Here is a 21,340-nt window from a genome sequence, read left to right as displayed (position 1 = left end):
ATATTCAAACTCATCTGGCCTAAGTTACCGTTAGTTTCAGCTACCATCCTATCGGTCTGAATCCCTGCTTATTTGACGAAGGTGAACGATAGCAATTTCCTTTCTTTTTTTTTTGGTCACATCTTAGTAGAAGTTTGGTGTAAAGTATTCAACTGAAATCTTTGCGGCAATGCTTGTCATTATCTTATTAGAGCAAATGAATCCAAATAATAGTTAGATATTTATGTAAATTAAACTAAGGTTTTTGGAGGGTTTTTTTTTTATTTAATATAAGAATAAAGTTGTTTATTTTATCTTAATTATATCATGTGCAATTATACCCCAAAAAAAAAAGAATCTATTTCGTCGACAATGACAGAGTTGACATTTGCTATTTGTTTGGTAGAAATATGACAATCGATTAATATAAAAAATTAATTTTTAACTCCATTCCCTCTCAATAGATGGTCAACTTGTCACTTGAAATCGGATCCCGATGGTCCTTAGCCAAACCAGTAGGTAATTTATTATTAGCATTACTAAGCATGTAGGATTTGGATACTAATTTTTTGGGATTGGGACATAACAAATTGGGTGGATTCTTAGTGGGCACCCAGAAATCTTCAATAAAATGTTTTACGGAAGCTATAATTTGTAATTTTAGCTGTTGTATTTCTGTCTTCACACAATAATCTTTGTCATCAATTGCATTTCATGATATTTTTAATGATTAATGGAGTTCTCAAATCAAATTGTCAATGGAGCTTGGATTACTAATTGGACTGACGGAGAGAGTTTTTTTTACTTATCCAAAGTCCCATCGGCCTTGCTGAGTGATTAGGAATCCTTATTCCACCGTTGCTGAAGGGAAGGGCTTAGAAGATTAGTCTTTTGGAACCTATTATTCTTATTTTTGGCGACTAGAAGATATAATCTTGTTGTTAATCATGAGCTGTCGGAGATTCACACAATAGGATCAGTAAATAAAGATGAACGGAGGGCTAGTTCGGTCAAAAAGTCGGATTAATACTGCCGACAATCCTGCAACAGACCGTTAGAGATGCGTCTATTTAGAATCAAATCGATAAAAAAAAAAGAAATGAAAAAGAAAAACGAAAACAAAAAAAATCGGCTCTACAAAAGAAGAAAAAGGTGAAGACTTTTTTTGTCTTTTCCAATTCCGGCGTCCGTTTTCCTATCATTTAAAACGCTATTTACACCCACCGAGTATTCCGTTTCGTGATCTCAGGTCGAACAGAGTAGAAAAAATCGAGGTTGAAATTGAAAAGGAAAGGGAGAGAGAGGAATCGGCAGTTCCCACCCACGAACTCCACTTACCAACTAGGCAGAGAGGAGTAAAGTTGAGGCAAGAAAAAAAAAAAAAATCCACCACCTCTTCCTCTTCATCTCCTGCAAGGAAGAATCCGACACTTTCGCTTTCTTGGTACCCACATATATCTCTCTTTCTTTCTCTCTCAGTCCACATCTCTCTTATTTGATTGGTTTCTGGTATTGGGTTTTGCTCGGAAGTGCGAGTACTCGCGTAGATTGCTCTGATCTGTGCGGTTTGGGTACTTCTTTCTTCTGGGTAAGGTATTTTTGCTTTCTCTTGAAGTAGATCCATGTGATAAAAATGCTTACGCATCTCAAAATTGGGTTTTTGGTCAGCTTTACTTGAAAAAGTTTCTTAACTTTAAAAAAATTTCCATCCACTTTTTTTTTTTTTTGGTGTGGATCTTGTGGGTTATGGAGATGGTTTTTATTTATTCTTGAGAACTATATTCGTTTGTATATAACTGCTAGCTCTAGTGTGGGATTGTTGTAAAATAAAGCAAATTGAATTGCTGAGGCCGACATGCTGTGGCAATAAGAATAGCATCCTTTCCTGGCATCAAGCAATTGAGATGTTATCATGCTAGTATGTTGGGTTTGTTTCATTATGAAATCGCTGATAGTCCATAGAAAAGCAGCCTATAATACCACTTCAATATGCCAAATATTGGACAACTTGTGAGTTTCCATCTTTTCCAATTGTATGCGCATTTGAAACTTTTATGGAACTTTCTAGCTGAAAGCCTGAAACCAGAACTCTAAATTTTTGAAGTTTGAAAATTCTGCAAGTCGAACTCCGTGAGCCAGCTTTTATTGTAGAATCTGAAACTACCGGTATGCTTATTCAGATGTTATCTTATTCTTAATTTGATGGAGGAAACACTAATTGAAAAGTTTATGATAAGGTGATAATTTGATGGATTGACTTTCTATAAGACATTCAAATTTTTATGCTACTTTACCTGTGTCCTATTATCACCAATAACTTTTCTTCAGATTGTTTTGTTTACTACTTGTCTTCTCTTTCGATCATGTCATGCAAAAGTGTTTACTTTTGATGTATATAATGGTTCATACATGCAGGCAGATAAGAGAAAGCCATGGCTTCGCTTGCTGACCTAGGGCTTGCTGCAGCTATCAACATACTAACTGCCGTAGTCTTCTTACTGGCATTTGCTTTTTTACGGCTACAACCAATAAATGATAGGGTTTACTTTCCAAAATGGTATCTTAAAGGGGTAAGAAGTAGCCCAACACGCTCAGGAACATTTGTGCACAAGTTTGTCAATTTAGACTGGAGATCCTATTTGAGATTTCTGGAGTGGATGCCTGCTGCCCTTAAAATGCCTGAGCCTGAGCTGATTGAGCATGCTGGACTTGATTCTGCTGTCTATTTGAGGATCTACTTGATTGGGTATTCTATATCTGATTTTGTTTTAACTCATTCATTAGTTTACTTCATTATGATGGTGCAAATTGCCTTTCTGATTTGATTTCTTCCTTTTTGCTTGTTACATCTGCACTGCACTGAAATGGTATTAATATGGAAGTTAAATGTTGGATAGTTCTGCACTCATTATTTCTAGATTTGAAAATTAAATACTTCATTAGTAGAATATTGCATCAATCCTTTTGTTTATACAACTTTTTTTTTTCTTTTTCTTGTTGCAGGCTTAAGATCTTCTTTCCCATAGCTATCCTTGCATTTGCAGTCCTTGTACCTGTCAACTGGACTAATGATACTCTGGAAACCTCAAAGTTAGTTTTTAGTGACATAGACAAGCTTTCTATATCAAATATTCCTGATGGATCAAATAGGTAAGCACCAGATTTATATCTTGTGTTGATGTGCATATATCATCATGTATTATTATGTTATATCTGAATCATTCTACTGTTTCGATCTATTTGTATTTATTGCTTGTCAAACGTTCTATAGCTGATTTGCAGTCACTTGAAGTAAGAGTTGTTACGGTCTTACAGAATCTTCCCCCGTTAATAGCTGTTTGCATTTCATGACAGGTTTTGGGCCCATTTGGTTTTAGCATATGCGTTTACCTTTTGGACATGCTATATATTGCTTAAAGAATATGAAATCGTTGCTTCAATGAGGCTGCATTTTCTTGCATCAGAGAAACGCCGTTCAGATCAGTTCACTGTAAGTATATATGAATGCCTCTTTTATTCAATCTGCTGAATCTTAGTCAAGTTCTAAAACCTTTCTAACAGTAGGGGTAGGGGGTTGGTGGGAGAAATAGAGCATATTTAGTTTTAATAATAGTTGAATAGTTGAATATTTACTTTTCTTCTTTTTCCTGATATCTTTTTATGTTGCTCTTCTGCTAATAATTTCTGATTTTTTGAATCCTTGAGAAAGTTGGTCAATGTACAGCCAGTGGCTCGGAGCATATCATTGACTAAACAGTTAAAAACATAGTAAAAGAAGGCACGCAAAGAAGTGCTTCTGGTGTACTTTCCATGAACTATCATTGTAAATAAAAGGATCATGCTACTATTTATTTATGATAACAAAGCAACATGTGAACTTGATAAACACATCAAGAATCATAGTTAAGACTTAAGAAACACTTCCTGAAGCCAGATAGTGCATAAACTTTGAGTACTCAAAGATATGATATATTTGACCAACTGAATTGATAATCCATCTCTGATTTTCTTCTTAGTAATGGCATACTCTTCTGTTTAGACAATGGATTTATAGAAGAGTAGTTCCTAGAACCAAAAAAGGTAGCATGCAATTCATACCTCAAAACGGGACCTCTGCAAGCATCTATCTCATCAATACCAGGTTGTTAAAAAGTCGTGGCTTACATTGAATTCTCAATGATTAAGAACTTCTAGAAAATGGTTGGCATAGTTACATGAGAACTAGTCATGGCCTGCATCGAACAACACCTCAATAATTAATGGATAGGCACTAGTGTTTTATAAGAACTTAAATACAGACAAGTTACTATATACTGTACACTAGCCCAACTCCAAAGAGGAGATGTATAGCTCAAGTAAATTAGATATTGGAGGACACCTATTGAACCTGAAAGGATGAAGATTGTTGTACTTTGCATGATTTTCTTAATGGCTAAATTTTCTGATTTGTGCTTGCATTAACTTATGAATATATTTATTGACTCAGGTTCTTGTAAGGAATATTCCACCTGACGCAGATGAGTCAATCAGTGAGCTTGTTGAACATTTTTTTCTTGTCAACCATCCTGATCATTTTCTGACTCATCAGGTAAGTGATGCAATGCTTGTAGTACCACATTTAAGACATTTTCATAGGTTTTCACAAAACCTGATCTGATTAATTTCATTGTTCAAAAATAGATTGTTTCAATAGAAAGTGGAGAGTATGTTTTAGTAACCTTTGCAAATTTCAATTAATAAAAATATAACTTCTGCAGTTTCATTGTGAATGTGTTATGTATACCTTTACTTTTCCCTCATCATTCATCTTTACTTCTTTTTTTTTTCACATAGAAAAAAAGAAAGTTGCAAAAAAGGATACATGTAAGATAAGGAGGGAGAAAAAGGGTAATTAATTGTACACCAAATGGAAAACGCCACAGTGCTTCTAAGCTTAATTAGGAGCCTTGTGCACTGAGAAAAGAATGATGCAGCCATCTGTATTAATCAGACTTGTACATATAACTGAAGGAGCCCCATAAGGATGCCCAACTCTTGGGAAATTGAACAGTTAAAGGAGATATACCAGTTACTATGAACAAGGTCCTGCTAGTATCCTTGTAATACTTTTCCGTTAATCATCCTTTTGTGCAAGTGCTGGCAAAGATAGACACATTTGACCTGTGTAACATCATAACTTTGTTCTCGCTGTTTTATAATATATTTATTTTGGTATCTCCTATTGTGAGCTTACACAGCTTTCCATTTTGATATAGCTTCTAATAGTTTTTTGCAGTACATCATTTCTGACCATGCATGGTTTTATTTTAATTTGATAAAAGGCTTTTATTCCTTGTGTTTATAGAGTATTCCTTGTAGGTTGTTCGTAATGCCAATAAACTTGCGAAGCTGGTCAAAAAGAAGAAAAAAATGCAGAACTGGCTTGACTATTATCAGCTGAAGTATGATCGAAATCCATCCAACAGACCAATTATGAAGGTTACATCCGTAGATAGTACATCTGTACTTGTTATTTCTAAATGATATTTGAAGTTTGCTGTCTTCTTGTTATCATTTCAAAAATCTTGAAGTATGGTGTCTTGAAATGTTCATGTCCTTTTCTTCTTGTGTCCTTTTCAAATCAGACTGGTTTTCTCGGATTATCTGGTACCAAGGTGGATGCGATTGAATTCTACACATCCGAGATTGATAGGATATCTAAAGAAGTAAGTGATACTTTCTGAACTTACTTCTAGTGGCAAGTACATAGTGTCTAAGAGGAGCTGGTTGGTCATGACTTTTTACATATTGAACCTTTTTTTTTTTCAAACATGGTATTTCCGAGAAGTATGGATCATGAAAATGTCTAGTGGTTCTCCATTATGATACATCTGCTGTAGTAATTATATACTTCAAGAAGCAACTCTAGCATGTGAAATTCTACCTATCATTTTTTTCTAATTTTATGGGACAAGTATCAGCTTAGACATCATTAAAATGTGGACCAAAAATGCAAGATAGCAACAGATTTCTTCCTTTATCCTCAAAAAGTGGCACTTCTAACTTGCCAATAATGCAATAATGTTGTTGTTTCTTGCTTTAATCAATCTTGTATAGTTTAAATGTCGGGCGGCATAGTGCGTGGCGCCTGGAGTCAGCTTTCAATACATCAATGGCTATTCATTTGGTTTGAATAATAACTCTTTGATTTGAGATGTTTCTTTCCGCTTGGCACTTAATGAATTTATTATTTATCTGGTCATTGATTAGCCCTTAAAAAAGTTAGTGCATGAAGAATTTATTTACTTATTGAATTAGTCTTATGTTCTACAAAGAAAATCTAGCACCTTGATGCATTGAAAGGTTTCATGAAAAATGGTAAATACTGTTACTCCACTCAAACTTGTGTGATGTAAAGATTGTCTTTGCTGTTTTACTTTAATGGTATCTTATGCCTGTATATGAGATTTCAATAGATCACTCAAACTTGTGAGACAGAAAGATAATCCAAACTTCTTTTTCTCAATTCTAACCTTTTTGTGTGCCTGACATTGTTTCAGTAAATGATTTCCTGTTAAAGATATGAAATGTTTGGGTTGGATTAAATTTAATTTTGATCTGGTATCACTTCACTTGCTTGTCAAATGTTCTTAGTCCAAATTCAATAACCCTTTTTGTTCTGTTGAAAATAATTTTAATGGTGTTCATCAACCATGTGATGTTCAGGAGGCTCTGGAGCGTGAAAATGTCAAGAAAGACCAGAACTCTGTTGTGCCAGCAGCATTTGTTTCATTCCGATCACGATGGGGAGCTGCAGTTTGTGCTCAGACACAACAAACAAGAAATCCTACATTATGGTTGACTGAGTGGGCTCCGGAACCTCGTGATGTGTACTGGAGCAATCTAGCAATTCCATTTGTTTCCCTCACTGTTAGAAGGTTGATTGTAACAGTTGCAATATTCTTTCTCACATTCTTCTATATGATCCCAATAGCATTTGTACAGTCTCTTGCAAACATTGAGGGAATTGAGAAGGCTATTCCATTTCTAAAGCCAATAATCGATGTGTGAGTATATTTGAATATTTCAATTTCATACTTCTATTTCTCCTGTTATTTTATCCCTGATTTGCAATTACTGTTACTTGTCCACTTTGTTTAGTTTCTGTCAACTAGTGAATTGTTGCACACCCAGTCCAATATTGTGCTTTCCCACTGTGGGCTCCTTTACCTGTTATCATACATTGGTACTGTCTAAGATATCAATTAAACCCTATCAAAGAAATCAATTTGGGCTCTTTGCAAGTTTCTTTGATTATAGGGCTGTATGTTCAAAAATATTATTTAATTCGTGGTATATATTTTCTTCATAATTCTTGTGTATGTTGCCCTGATAATTGACATGTGGTGTTTGATTTGTTATGCAGACATTTTATTAAATCGTTCATCCAAGGGTTTCTTCCTGGTATTGCTCTGAAGATTTTCCTCATATTGCTGCCAATCATATTGATGCTTATGTCCAAGTTTGAAGGATATGTATCCTTGTCTTCACTTGAAAGGAGCTCTGCTTCCAAATATTACCTCTTCTTGATAGTTAACGTATTTCTGGGAAGCATAATCGCTGGAACTGCATTCCAGCAACTACATACATTTATTCACCAGTCAGCAAATGAGTATGTCTTGCTTCATTAATTTTGTTAGGGAAGTACATAACTACATATCATAGTCTTAAATAATCCTTCTGTCTTATTATTGTTGGTCAGCTATGCATACTGTTTCCCACCATTTATTTAGTGCTATCTTGCATCAATCTAAAGACTACCTGCATTATATTACTTTGTATATGCTTGAACAAATATGTGCTTATATATCTGTGTCTACTGTCACATGTCACTTTTTCAAGGAAAAACTTGGTTGTCCATGCTATTAGTACCATGTAGTATGATGTAATTCTCATGCTAAAATTGTAAATGAAGAAGAGTTGATGTGAAACATGAATTTCTCTCTGTTTATGTGATATACCTTGCTTGGTAAGTACATATGTCTAGGTAGAGTTACATCAATTTAGCTGGTGAGGCATACCCTTTTGACTATGCTTAGGAAGTTTTTAAATGATGAAATTTTAGTTTTTATAGTTCCCGCAAAGCTAAAATTATCACAGTATTACACTACTCATCTGGTACTCTTTTGGCAGAATACCGGAAACAATAGGTGCATCCATTCCGATGAAAGCTACTTTCTTCATAACCTATGTAATGGTTGATGGTTGGGCTGGAGTAGCTGGGGAGATTTTAAGATTGAAACCACTAATAATCTTCCACTTGAAGAATTTTTTCTTGGTAAAGACAGAGAAGGATAGGGAAGATGCCATGGATCCAGGAAGTATTGGTTTTGATTCATCTGAACCTCAAATACAGCTGTATTTCTTACTTGGTCTTGTCTATGCGGTGGTCACGCCATTCTTACTTCCTTTCATTATAATATTTTTTGGACTGGCATATGTAGTCTACCGTCATCAGGTAAGCATCTATTTAATTATTACAGATTGTTGCATGTTTATTGATATCTTCCACTAAATGAGATAATAGAACTTTGATAACTTATACCTTTGCGGGTAAAGGCATTTAGAAAACTTAGCCCCTTCAATGGTTTAATATATTCACAACTTCGGAGGTCGGTAGGTTGTGACTTTGACCTATTTTTCAACTAACTAGTTTATAGATACGATCACTGTGCTTGTAGCATGGTGTCTCCTTAGCCGTCTTTCAGGAGCAATCTACTGCAGTGAATGAGTTATTTCTCAAGTAGGTCTAGTCACTTGTATTTCTCCTTAGCCACCTCTCAGGGGCAATCTACTGCAGTGAATGAGTTATTTCTCAAGTAGTCTGTTTTAGAAATCTTACAACCCATCCATGTTTATTTTCTTGATCATTGAAGTCTATGACTACTTCAAGTATGATATTATTTTCATATTTCTAAGATATTGAGAGTGAGAACTAGGCTACAATCCTCCGCTTTATTAAACCATTAGGCAACTATTGAAATGACTTTGACATATGAAAGGTTGCATCAAATTAAAATAAATTTGAAAGATTCCTTGTGCATATAGTATTCTTCAAATAATTGTTTGTATATCTATTGCTATCTTTTTGGATGCTTGAAATGACAATCCCTTTTCTCTTGCTTTCTTTCTTTACCTTTTTGATGGAAATTAGTAATTTTCCTATTTATGATCGTTATAACCCTTTTCTGTTTCATTAAAAATCTGGTTACTAATTGCATGGTATGATTTAGATTATAAATGTCTACAATCAAGAATACGAGAGTGGGGCAGCATTTTGGCCGAGTGTGCATGGGCGCATAATTACAGCATTGGTTATATCACAGCTGCTTCTACTTGGGTTATTAAGTACAAAGAAAGCTGCTCAATCATCGCCTTTGCTTATTGCCCTTCCTGTACTAACCATATGGTTTCATTTGTTCTGCAAGAACCGCTATGAACCAGCTTTTGTTAAGTACCCGCTTCAGGTAATTTGTACTGATAATGCACATAAACTTATGTGCAATGAGCATGTACATTCTTTCATACATAGAATGCTAAATTAGTTTACACGTCCCCCCCTTATGCTGCTTTTGAGCTTTTTTGTCCGTTAAATATACATTTTCTGCTTTTATCCGAGACAAATTTTTGGTTTCAGTACTATTGGTTTATTTAATATTTTCATAGAAAATTTTAAGTATCATGAGACTTGCTTTACTTCATCTGTGCACTAAAATAGGATATTTGCCATTTGCAACATCAATGATCACGTAGAAGCAAAATTTCATTTAACCATATGCAAAGAGAAAACACTGTCATTGTTGACGTGTTCAGAGAAGTACATTGGGCAATCAAGAGACAATGAAATTAGACATTCACACCTAGACTACTTTAATTAAAGAGGCTTGTGAAAATGGTGCTAAAGTAGTTTTAACTTGTTTAGTTTTCGTCATTTACTGCAAATAAACATCATCTTCTAACTATTTGGAGTCAGCTACATGGATCCTTTTAATTGTATTAAACTCTATTTAATGTAATTCTTTTTCTTAAAGTAAATGCTATCATGTTTGTTTGTTAGCGGTGCGACAGGCTATATATATTTACATTACCATTTCATCATCACAATTTTTTTTTGTTATGCTCTTCCTCACTCTGCGCCATTCTTTCTTCTGATTTCTTGTGCAGGAAGCCATGATGAAAGATACTCTGGAACGCGCTAGAGAGCCAAACTTCGATATGAAAGCATACTTACTGAATGCATATATACACCCAGTGTTCAAAGATGGGGAGGATGAGGACGATATTTCAGCAGGTGATGAGAAAGAATATGACCATGTACTCGTACCAACCAAGAGACAATCTCGTAAGAACACACCAGCCCAAAGTAAATGCAATGGTTCATCACCACCGTCTTTGCCTGGCGACATCATACAAGAGCAACTCTAGAGGCATACAACTTGTGGATATTTCCATGTACATTAGAGGAGAGGAATTGTCTTTTGCTTTTATAATCTTGTATGCAATGTAAAATAGCTTCCAGTCAGAAGATAAAGCTAAAGCTGTTATATGTTTCATATCTCTTTAGTTGTTTCATCACTCTGATCAATTCAAATGATGATCTGGTTTTTCAAGTGTTTAATACATTCCATTAAGAAAAGAAATGTGTTCCGATGTTGATTGGCACTTTTGTGATCTATTAGTTGATTGTTTTGGGTGATTTGACTTCTAATCTATGATGCAGGAAAACAAATATTATTTGTCAAGAATTCTCTAGTTTTGCGAATTGATGCTGTCGTGATCTATTATTTGATTGTTTTTGTGTGATTTGTAAAATATAAATGCAACTCATTTCAGAGTAAAATTATAATTTAAGAAAAAAAATTGAGATTTATCCATATTTTCTTTCTTTTGTTTTAGTCTTCAACCTGGATAGTTAAAGAAAACATATTGTTTGATTACTGAATACGATTTAGAGGTCCCTAATAACTTCGTTCAGGTACTAGTCTGGACTCACTTATGGTACATCTCTGCAATTACCCACCTTAACTATCACTTACAAAATAAAATCTTGCTCCCAACGAGCAAGTAAATTTTGGTTTATGAAGATGATATTAGAAACCATATCTCTGTCAATTAATCCATCACGAAAACAGTGGCAGAATTCTAAACAAGAGCTTGTGACTAAAATTTGGTCTTCGAATGAAGAATGCTAGTATCGATTCAAAAAATGTACAAATTTCATATGCAAAGAGAGAAACGTACAAGTACAATAAATAAGATATAATAGTGAATAAACACATCATCAAGTTGCAATCCTGTGCATGTACAATACAACTGCTTTTTCCTTCATGCACTATCAAAGGCAAAGAGAACGGAAAGGGCAATGGATACAAAGCAGACCAGGATCTGAATATCAATGCATTGTCAGGTCATCATATCAAATGATCAATCTCCATAAGCTCCCCACTCAAAGGTTTATTTGGCAAATTTTAGTTCGTAGCATTCAGCTCTTCTGATGCACAGCAATCACATGTATGTCCATATCTTTCAGCATGACAGATCGCCCGCATGAATCACACGGGGCAGTTCTAGATCCGCAGATACTCTCGTGTTCTGATAATCCTCTGAGACGGTCCCGTGCATCCATTGGTTCATTCCCGGCTTGAACCATGTCTCCACAGAAGCGACACATGATCAAGCGCAGAGGGCAGGTTGATGACTGGTGTTGGACCTACCATGGTAATGAAACATCAAAGGTATAGTCAGGAGAGATCAGTACAAACTTGAAATATATCGAAAGATGATAGAGACACGCAACTTTTGGAACTCATATACATCAGAGTGAACAGATGGTGTGATATAACCAGGCTTACTACGATTAGGCATATAGGTGGTCTACAGATAATGTTTACAACACTTGCACCTCATTTGTGAGATAAAAGATGCATACCATACAAATATTATTGTGGTTGCAAACTTACAACTATATATTTGTTTCACAATCAGGTGATCACAAACCTGCGTCAAACAGGCATAACATAGCATGCTATATATAATTGTAATGCAGAGTAAACTGTACAAAAGAGAAGAAAGGGAATGGTTGACAACTGACATAGCATGCATGCTTAACAATCTGAGAAGAACACAACCAGAATAATTTTCAGGATACAAAATTTTGTCTCACATGCATAATTGTTTACTATTAAATTATTTTTTACCTAAAATTCTGCAGCAAAGCCATATGTACCAACTTTGATACACACATTTCAAATTGTTGTATAAGAAAGAAGTACAAGTGTAGTTGCTTACCATTTCTTCCTTCTCTAGAATTACTCCACATGGACAACTGAGTGGTTCATGAAAGACTTTCATATGTTTCTCCATCTCCCCCTGTTGAAAGGCTCGTTTGCATTTACTGCAATGCACATGGTTTGCTGCCTGTTCCTTCCGAAGAACAACTCCACAGCCATTGTGTTGACAAACAACATTGTGCCGGAAGCAGTATGCTTCATGAATTACGACAGTACGGCTAGATATATAATGCCTACAGTTTCGACATTCTACCGAATCCAAATCAACTTGAGATGAAGCATTAGCATGGTCTCCAATCCTTTGCCTGTTAGTATCTTTCACATGTACAGAAATATCATACTTTGTTACTCCCTTGAAACCAAAGACTCCAATGCTGTATGTACCAGCAACCAGGCTAAGATCCTTTGGTTTGAGTATCAAAACCTTTGAGCCCATCTCGTGAGATGCCCACTCATGTCGATGTTGGGTAGGGAACACCAATGGATGCCTGGATACATAAACATTAGTATCCCCATCACTGGCATCTGCGTCAATCTTGACCTCGATGTTCATCAGGCCAGAAGAAACTTTCTCACCGATGTCATCTTCAATGCAAAATCTGTAGTACTTAAATTTCCCTTCTTCTATAACTCCTAATTCAACCTTCCCTAGGACAAGTGGGATGAGCACATGCTGACTGTTGTCACCATCCAAGATAGAATCTGATCCTTCTATATCAACTTCAATATCTGTTTCTAAGACAGAAACACTCGAAGCAGGCTTCAGCTCTAGGACCTTCAAGTTGTGGCGCAGCTCTCCATAGCTGACTGCTAACACGTCACCTTCCGAAAGAGTTGCATGCTTGCGGAGAGCTGTCTCAAGTACAGCCTTATGATTAGGGAGATCCGAGAAGCCCACTCTTTCAGGTTGCAGTTTTGCGTAAGTTCCTTTCGGCAAGCTAACATATCGCACCTCAATCAAAGGAACATCAAGGTCATTACCAGGGAACAAGTTGCTCCACACATGTGGAGGAAGTTCTGCAGAACCTTCTCTGGCAGTGAACTCAAGGACACCCGAATGAGTAACTCCAGTATCTTGCTTCGTGGCGGCACCTGAATCCGAAGGACCTACTTCGTTAACCTTCGATAACCTGAAGTACATAGGGCCTTTGTCCAGAGCTCCTTGATCAGACAACTCTTTGAAGCAAGAAGGTGGCAACTTTATCTTATCCCCATAGCCATCAAAAGGAACAGCTTCAAATATTCCTGAGAAGACGATTCCGTTACCAAGTAGCATATTTTCTTCCATTTGTTGCTCCGCCTAACAAAGAAAGGAACAAAAATGTTAACGAGAGCTTAACTTGATGGCATACATCTGAAATGGATTATTTACAACCTTTAAAATAGGGACACTATTGCATCTATTGTAATCAATCACCACTAATAACAGAACAATCGATGATTAACATATACTCGATCGAATCTAGACCAAATCGAGAAGAAGAAAAAGAAAAGGGGGAGAAATTTAGGGCAAAATTATTAATATTCTACTTCGAGGCGGGCACGGGCGGCGTCGAGGCGCTTGGCTCTCTGCGCTGCCTCGATGGCGTCCCGTTGCCTGGCGGCCTCTTGCTTGGCTTTGCGGTCCCTCTCGAGCTTCGCCTTGGCCCGCGCCTTCCGCTCCCTCTGCTCCCTCTCCAGCTTCTCTCTCGCCGCTCGCAGCTCGAAATCCATCTGTCCTCCTCGTCGAATCGAATCAAAAAGCAACTAACGAATGGATCGATCGATCGAATGGGAAGAGGAAGAGAATGGCAAGTGCGTCGAATATAGATACCAAAGATAGATAGGTTAGGTGGACGTCGATCGGATTTCGTGACAGTATATATATTATGTCTGATGCTTCGTTGGACCGAGACGACTGTAATAAGTAAGAAAGCGTGCGTAATAATTATTCGGCACGCACGAGCACGAACGACTCTAGAAAATATTTTACTTTTAATTTTTTATTTCTCTTATGAAATTATAAAACCATTTAAAAAAAAAGAAAAATATATTAGTGAATGACCACTTAATTTATTTTTCTATATTAAAATTAGACATGATCAACATATATTAAAAAATAAAATTATATAATATTTTATAATGGAAATGCTGAGTTAGGGGGTAACCACATCCACACGGCGGGCGTGCTGTCCGCGTAATCTGCACTTATTCACGCGCCCAACTGACCTGATGGTTTGATAAGTAATCACCTCCACCGACTCCTATTCAAACCAAAATCCTAAACCTCTTTCTAGATGCAATTTCGAAATAGCACTAGTTATTTATTTATGCATTTGCCTCTTGAGTCTGGGATGACTAATAATTTGATTTAGTTATTTCTCTACCTTTATTGTGTTAGTTTTAATATATATATATATATATATATATATTTTTTATTTTAAAGAAAAAAAAAAAAGAAGAACTGGTGTTATAAAAGTAACAGTAAAGCATTAAGTAGTAATTTAATAAGTCATAAAGCAGGAAGGGAGCTGGAGAGGCAACAGCGCAGCGGAGAGGCTTTGGCGGCAACGAAGCGAGAGAGGGGTGTGGGGGAAAGAAAGAGAAAGACGTGACATCGACGGAAGCGGAAAGGGAAGCGGACGGCGACTCCTCCATGCCTTTAAATGCCTGAACGAGAAAAGAATGCTCCATCCTTCATCACCTACCTATTAATAAGAGAGCGTAACCGATGTCGCCGAAGAAGCGAGGGGCGGCGATTCGCCACCGCTTGTGGTTAGGGTTGCAATTGGTGCTCTCCATCTCCGTCCTCGCATGCGTCCTTGCGCTCCTTCGGATCCATTCGCGGGCGCCGGTGTCGGCGCTGGAGCCTACGTGGCGCACCCCCAAGGTCGCGTTCCTCTTCCTTGCGCGCACTGATCTGCCGCTGGATTTCGTATGGCACGCGTTCTTCCAGGTTTCTTTTCTTGCGTCGCTAGGCGTTATATTGCTTGTGTTTTTTTTTTTTGTTTTTGGATGGAATTGGATTAGATTTTCTGAATTGGTGTTGTGTTCGGATGATGTTCTCCAGAATGCCGAAGAGGAGAATTATTCGATATATATCCACTCGAAGCCTAGGTTTGTGTTCGATCGGTACACGACGCGGTCGGCGTTCTTCTACGGCAGACAGATTAAGAGGAGCGTAAAGGTCTGGCCTTTCTTTGGTTTCCTTTTTATGTTTCTTTTGGGGAAAAGGAGGGGGATTTGAGTTTGTTCAATGTTTGTGAGATGCAGGTGTATTGGGGAGAGTCTAGTATGATAGAAGCTGAGAGGCGGCTGCTTGCAGCCGCACTTGAGGATCCGGCCAACCAGCGCTTTGTTTTGGTGTCGGATAGGTACCGTGCCTTGAAGTCTGCAAATCTGAAAATTTTGAGTTTTCTTAATAACAAGTACTTGGAATTGCCATTCGTTTTTTCTATGTTCTATGATTAGTAGGTTTGCTGTTCTTCATTGTCCAAAGCACTGATTAAAAGAATTAGGCATTTGAATTATCTCAATCCACTAATTGGCAATTTCTTGTTATGCGGAAGTTTCTTGGCATTAATCGTTGTATAATGGCTCAACAAGAATTGTTATGCAGAAGGAGATAAACAAAAGCACAGCAGAAATGGGTAGAAGGAAAATATGAAGGAGAAGTTGAGAATGAAAGAAAGAGGAGAGAAGTACTAAGGGATTAGAGGGAAATAGCAGCATGTTGCTGGGGGACTCAATTATTTTTCACTTTATGGCTGATGTGCAGGCTTCACCAAATTAGGAACATGCTAGAAGGTTCAATTAAGAAAAGAGTAGGACGCTCACTTAGGAAAAGGTCAGATGACTCAACTAGAAAAATAATGTAGGAAATTACATTGAATTGATTCCACCAATTTGGTACAGCTGATCTCTCATAAAATTGATTGATCTAGTTGGAGCAGAGTTAGGTTAGATTCCCTACTTCCACCTTTAAGGTTATTTTCCATATAGCCCTAATCTATTTACTGATCAGACTGGTAAGATCAATTATTATGAATTGCCTCCATATGCAAGTTAAACAATTGAATAAAAATTTAAGTTAAGCCTTGATGCTTAGGTCAGTAGTCTAGAGTTCATGTTCCTTGCTCCAAAGTCAGGCTGTTGACCTTTGTGCTCCTGTGATGAGGAATGCCATATCTAGTTTAATATCTATTTGTAATTTTTTCTAAATTTCTTGCTTTCTTGTTGAAATTGGACACTTGATGTTCTATATCTCGAGAAATCCATGTTCTGATCATGTTATTTCTTGCTGCAGCTGCGTCCCTCTTTATAACTTCAGCTATGTATATAGCTACTTGATGTCTTCATCCAGAAGTTTTGTCGACAGGTGAGTTAGTGCGATAATTTAGAGTAAGTTTGTTTCTGATGACTTAGGAACTTCATGATATATGAAAACTTATAGATAGTACTGACCAACATAGTCACTCAAATATCAAAACAGTAACAATTTAATTCTTCCAGCTTTCTTGATCAAAAGGAAGAACGATATCAGCCCAAAATGTCTCCTACTATTCCCAGGGCCAAATGGAGGAAAGGATCTCAGGTATCATTTTAGTTTCTTAACTTGCAAGATGCAATTGAGAAATTAGTAGACCATTTATTTAGTTTCGACTGAAATTTGTTCTGATTGCAATTATGTTTGTCTTTTCAGTGGATAACATTAATTAGGAAACATGCAGAGGTTGTAATTGCTGACAATGTTATCTTTCCAATATTCAAAAGGCATTGCAAGGTAATCTATTGGCATAACAATCTTTGCTTAGTGTTTTTTTTTTTTTTCATGCTAATGGAATGTCTTCTGGAAATTTAATTGCAACTTGACCATTATGATGCTGCAAGGTTTCTTTCATTTTTCAGATAACCACGATAGATATAAATGGAATATGGAAATTTAAATGAAATAAATGGTCACTTTTTTATTATTTTTTTTCCTTCATTAAGTTATCTTTCTAGTGCATGTTAAATTGTTAATACAAAGTGGAAGTTGGGAGCCCACTAACAAAGGTCACAAGAAATATTCCTGTTGATCTATTTTGCGACCTCCTTGATGCATTTGGTATTAAAGATTCTTTTAGAAGCACTTTGTGGGAATGATTAAGGCAGGTAGATTACTACTGATTGTACACCTGTCATATTGCAATGTTGGAACATGACATGAAACACTCAATGTTTCTGTTGGAAATTTTATCCCCATGCAACTTGCATATTTTGAAGTTGTTCATATTTGAATTTGAAGTTATCCATCTTTTCTCTTTAACCTCACTGCTATATAATTGATTCAGTGTTGATGTTTAACTGTGTTTACTCAAAGTACTCTTCCTTCATACTTTTGCAGCGAGTTCTTGAATCAGACATTGGGAAAAAGCATACTGCTGTAAGTCTACATCTGTAATTGTACCAGTTACGTTATACTAAGTGCCAACACTCTTGAGATGCAGATAAGATTGTTCTATTCTTTCAGTTCTAGGGCTGCCCAATCTAAACCAGAAGTCTTTGCTAATACAAACAATTCTAATCTAGTCTTTCTATGACAGTGCAGCAGTGAAGTTCCTTTCTTTTGCATGAATATTGCCATCAATCATAATGCTTTTGTTGTTAGTAAATTTGAATATTTGCTACATTTTGAAAAATGAAGGGCCCATGGATTTAAGTGTCCAGTGGCATAGTATGTAGCATGCATGGAAGAACCATTATAGTCTTGCATTAAACAAAGCATGTAAGGCCTTACTAGGCAACCGGCAGACCTCTTACCTGGGAAAGACAGATACTTCCATACTCTCACTGTATCCATATCAAATATAATACTCATCGAATACTTTCAAATGTGTATCAGATACTTCCTTAAAGTATCTGAATTGTTAACAATAAAATTAATGTTGTGGATATTTCTCGGATACTTCTTAAATATTTTTTGAATACTTCTAAGATTCCTATCAATATGAATCAAATCAAAGGAGACTGTTACTTTTCATTTTTTATAGGATCTAGAAGGTTTTCCTTTGTGAAAAGGCTGAGTTCACTTATTTATTTTATGATCTATATTAGGAAATCATGTCACAGTGGGAAGGCAGGCAAGGGGAAAGGGGATGTTTGCTTATCAACTTCTTCTGATTTATAGATTAAATTCAGTTGTTTATCTTACATCTTAGTAATATACTACGTAATATACTAGTTCTTTATTATGAATGGTATCTTTTGAGGTCTCTTTATATAAACTATCATATGCAACAATAATATAAAATTCCTCAATTAAGAAAATGGAAGTACATAAGCTCACTAATTTGTGTGTTTGTAGACATAAATATATGCATATATCAGCTATGTATCCTAGATGTTTCATATACTTATTGTCAAAATTTGTGGTACCGTATCCTTATGCATTCTTCATAGTCCTCACTCAGCGCATTAAAATTCTTGGAAGGCCACATATTTGTTAGTTTGCATAATTGAATGAACTGAGAATTGCAAATCGTCTACCGGTGTTGATGTAGACATGTAGTACGTGCTAATTAGATACATATCTATAGAGTGATGTTGTAAAACGTGTGAGCCATATGGAAGGTAAAAGGTGCAACAAGCTGACTCCTTGTATGCCTATTGGATTGTTGCTTGGCACATTCACATTTGTTCCTTAGGAGACCCCAGGCACAAGCAAGATTGTTAAAGCAAATTATCAAGTTATTTCTTCTTGTTAAAATTTTCCAGAGTGCTCCATTCGCCTGCGTTATGTTCCTTGCTTGTTTGTAGATTGAAAATTAGTTTTATGAAAAATCTATCAGTGCATCTTTGACAATCCTTTTACAAGAACTGGGTCTATTTTTTGCAGAAATCAGCTGCTGAGAAGAAGCGCAATTGTATTCCAGATGAGCACTACACACAGACATTACTTTCTGTAAGAATTTATACTCCTAAGTTCTATCTTGTTCCATATCTTAGGTCTTAAGTTTTGATTTTTAACAAATATGACCTGCGATTGATCATTAATTCCTTACTTCCTTTCTTGGAGATTGTAAGGCCCAGCATACATTATTAATGTACCGTGACTACGTAGAAATAATGCCAAGATGTTAATGTTCATGTTAAAATATGACATAGAAGTTGTCTTCCTATTATCTCATTAAATATTGTTTTATTTACAGATGAAAGATCTTGAACATGAAGTAGAAAGAAGAACTCTAACCTATACAGCATGGAACCAGTCCTCAAATCATATGGATACAAAAACATGGCATCCAAAGACATTTGAGTATGCTGATGCAAGCCCTCAGAGCATTAAGGAAATAAAGGTAAGATACCATTATCCATGGATTTTGAAACTTCAGATATGATATATCCTTATCCATTTTATGTACAAGCATCGTAACTATCACGCAGAATTGGTTTAATTACATTTTGACCCCCTCAACTATCACTCAATTTCACTTTCATCATCTCAAGAAAAATAGTGGGTACATACACCCTTTTCAATTACTTAATTGTATCACTAAATTCCCTCCATTAGAAATTTTATTGGAAAAAATATTAAAAATTAGATTAACTAGTTAGATAGATAAAAATGCTTTTACACGCTTCTTTTTCCTTGAGGAGAGTTGGGGAATGAGATATCTATGTTTTTTAAAGGGGTTATAGAAGATTGGTTTAGATTGGATATTTGGAGAAGTTGTCATAGATGCCTTTAACGGAGGAAATGGAAGAATACAGGAAACTAATGATGGCATTTTTGTCCATCTATGAGTCAGTCAAAATTATTATTATTTCTGATGAAATTTTCTGACGAATGCTGATAGAAGGGGCTTAGTGATACACTTAAGTAATTCAGAGGTTGTATCTGTCTTTTTTTTTCTTGAGGAGGTAAAAGTGATAGTTGAGGGGGCTAAGATGTAATTAACCTTTTATAATTCATTTCTTTGATAGTAATTGTCTATAGAGAAGTTTTGAGAAGAGAAATTCATGTGAGTTTAAAGATTTGGTGATTTATGTTCCACTGCTGATGTCTACTTCATTGTTTTGCAGAAGATCAACCATGTATTCTATGAGACAGAATACCGGACAGAATGGTGCCAATGCAATGATACCTTAGTGCCATGCTTCTTGTTTGCTAGGAAGTTTTCCCGGAGTGCTGCCATGCGAATCCTCAGCGAAGGACTGGTTGGGCCCTTTGATGCTGCTGCTTTATTATTTAATTCCTCATAGTGCTATTCGCCTTGCAATAGCCTATCAGTTGCTCGCCTCAAGAATGTCCCGAAGCTGATGCTGTATACAATGTTATCTTGACGCACAGCATCAGTGCCAGGATTATAAAGGCACTGGATGCTAGCAAGAAAGAGACGGTATTTGACCTACATGATACAAGTTCAGGAGCCATGGTCCTCTAACTATCTACAGACAGGATCGTGCAGGATACTGTTATCAAAGTACTAATATACATCACTTACTGACCAATCAAAGTTGGCCGGAATGTTTGTTATGCTAAATATAGAAGAGGGAATTTGTAACTGACTAGATTAGCTACATCTGTTAAAGGTTAGATAGAAACAAATTCAAGTTATAATGCATTACATATATTATCCTTTGTATTTTTTATGCTTGCTATATCATGCTGTTTAATGACCTTTAGCTGCTGCTAAAGGAACCCCCAGACATTTCTTTGCTTTATGGCTGGTCCGTGATTCATGCAGTGCAGCAACTTTCCCCAGATGTATGCATAGGAATGGTTGTAGATCTGGCACTACTGACCATTTAACAGAGTTGCTGTGATAAATAGAGTTGGGTGGGAAGACTACGAAATGTTGGAATTAATTGCTCGATCGAGTTGTAGATAAGAATAGTTGAACGACGTTGTTTGTGGATAAGAATAGTTGAACCACTACTAGGAGATCATTTATATTTGGAAACAACTTCTTTGTCTTTCCAATTCTTTTTTTCTTCTTCTTTCTTTTCCTTTTCTCTTTGAAACAACTTCTCAAATGAGTGGAAAGATTGATGCTTTTCTTAAACACGTG

The 21,340-nt window shown here is 36.2% G+C and overlaps 3 protein-coding genes across 8 annotated transcripts; 2 read left to right on the top strand and 1 right to left on the bottom strand.

The window, feature by feature from the left end:
- Positions 1-1,082: 1,082 nt before the first annotated feature.
- Positions 1,083-10,680, top strand: LOC140788181 (calcium permeable stress-gated cation channel 1-like). 6 transcript variants are annotated; one of them, XM_073137337.1, is made up of 14 exons: positions 1,083-1,131; positions 1,229-1,423; positions 1,510-1,572; positions 2,395-2,725; positions 2,983-3,129; positions 3,334-3,469; positions 4,466-4,567; positions 5,338-5,457; positions 5,604-5,684; positions 6,685-7,025; positions 7,385-7,630; positions 8,152-8,476; positions 9,252-9,485; positions 10,183-10,680. In XM_073137337.1, exons 4-14 carry the CDS (start codon positions 2,412-2,414, stop codon positions 10,441-10,443), a joined length of 2,307 nt encoding a protein of 768 aa, XP_072993438.1. In that variant the 5' UTR covers positions 1,083-1,131; positions 1,229-1,423; positions 1,510-1,572; positions 2,395-2,411; the 3' UTR covers positions 10,444-10,680. The 6 variants fall into 6 exon arrangements, with proteins under 6 accessions (XP_072993438.1, XP_072993439.1, XP_072993437.1 ...); XM_073137338.1 differs by lacking the exon at positions 1,510-1,572; XM_073137336.1 differs by lacking the exon at positions 1,083-1,131 and having other exon boundaries at positions 1,510-1,567.
- Positions 10,681-11,172: 492 nt separating this feature from the next.
- Positions 11,173-14,190, bottom strand: LOC140788182 (uncharacterized). Its single transcript, XM_073137341.1, has 3 exons — positions 13,839-14,190; positions 12,307-13,608; positions 11,173-11,728 (listed from the first exon to the last, which is right to left on the bottom strand). The coding sequence occupies exons 1-3, from the start codon at positions 14,019-14,021 to the stop codon at positions 11,501-11,503; spliced, it is 1,713 nt and encodes a 570-aa protein (XP_072993442.1). The 5' UTR covers positions 14,022-14,190; the 3' UTR covers positions 11,173-11,500.
- A 620-nt stretch (positions 14,191-14,810) lies between these two features.
- On the top strand, positions 14,811-20,914 carry LOC140788867 (glycosyltransferase BC10-like). The gene is made up of 10 exons (XM_073138342.1): positions 14,811-15,243; positions 15,358-15,474; positions 15,561-15,661; positions 16,594-16,665; positions 16,800-16,881; positions 16,990-17,070; positions 17,674-17,712; positions 19,165-19,230; positions 19,478-19,624; positions 20,352-20,914. The coding sequence occupies exons 1-10, from the start codon at positions 15,019-15,021 to the stop codon at positions 20,529-20,531; spliced, it is 1,110 nt and encodes a 369-aa protein (XP_072994443.1). The 5' UTR covers positions 14,811-15,018; the 3' UTR covers positions 20,532-20,914.
- Positions 20,915-21,340: the final 426 nt, after the last annotated feature.

This window comes from Typha latifolia, chromosome 5 (genome assembly GCF_019914945.1).
Source record: "Typha latifolia isolate L0001 chromosome 5, TyphaL0001v2, whole genome shotgun sequence".
Lineage (NCBI taxonomy): Eukaryota > Viridiplantae > Streptophyta > Magnoliopsida > Poales > Typhaceae > Typha > Typha latifolia.
The sequence above is the reverse complement of the archived record's forward strand: the minus strand, read 5'-3'. Positions and strand labels throughout refer to the sequence as shown.

What these genes read in the sequence shown, in the direction of transcription:
- LOC140788181 (XM_073137338.1), top strand. Translation starts at nt 2,412, where the DNA reads ATGGCTTCGCTTGCTGACCTAGGGCTTGCTGCAGCTATCAACATACTA. An exon ending in CCAACAGACCAATTATGAAG is followed by an intron (nt 5,458 to 5,603) that starts GTTACATCCGTA and finishes TTTTCAAATCAG; the next exon opens with ACTGGTTTTCTCGGATTATC. An exon ending in ATTCACCAGTCAGCAAATGA is followed by an intron (nt 7,631 to 8,151) that starts GTATGTCTTGCT and finishes CTCTTTTGGCAG; the next exon opens with AATACCGGAAACAATAGGTG.
- LOC140788182 (XM_073137341.1), bottom strand. Translation starts at nt 14,021, where the DNA reads ATGGATTTCGAGCTGCGAGCGGCGAGAGAGAAGCTGGAGAGGGAGCAG. An exon ending in CCGCCCGTGCCCGCCTCGAA is followed by an intron (nt 13,609 to 13,838) that starts GTAGAATATTAA and finishes TTTCTTTGTTAG; the next exon opens with GCGGAGCAACAAATGGAAGA. An exon ending in TTCTAGAGAAGGAAGAAATG is followed by an intron (nt 11,729 to 12,306) that starts GTAAGCAACTAC and finishes TTACCATGGTAG; the next exon opens with GTCCAACACCAGTCATCAAC.
- LOC140788867 (XM_073138342.1), top strand. Translation starts at nt 15,019, where the DNA reads ATGTCGCCGAAGAAGCGAGGGGCGGCGATTCGCCACCGCTTGTGGTTA. An exon ending in TATTCAAAAGGCATTGCAAG is followed by an intron (nt 17,071 to 17,673) that starts GTAATCTATTGG and finishes ATACTTTTGCAG; the next exon opens with CGAGTTCTTGAATCAGACAT. An exon ending in ACACACAGACATTACTTTCT is followed by an intron (nt 19,231 to 19,477) that starts GTAAGAATTTAT and finishes TTTTATTTACAG; the next exon opens with ATGAAAGATCTTGAACATGA.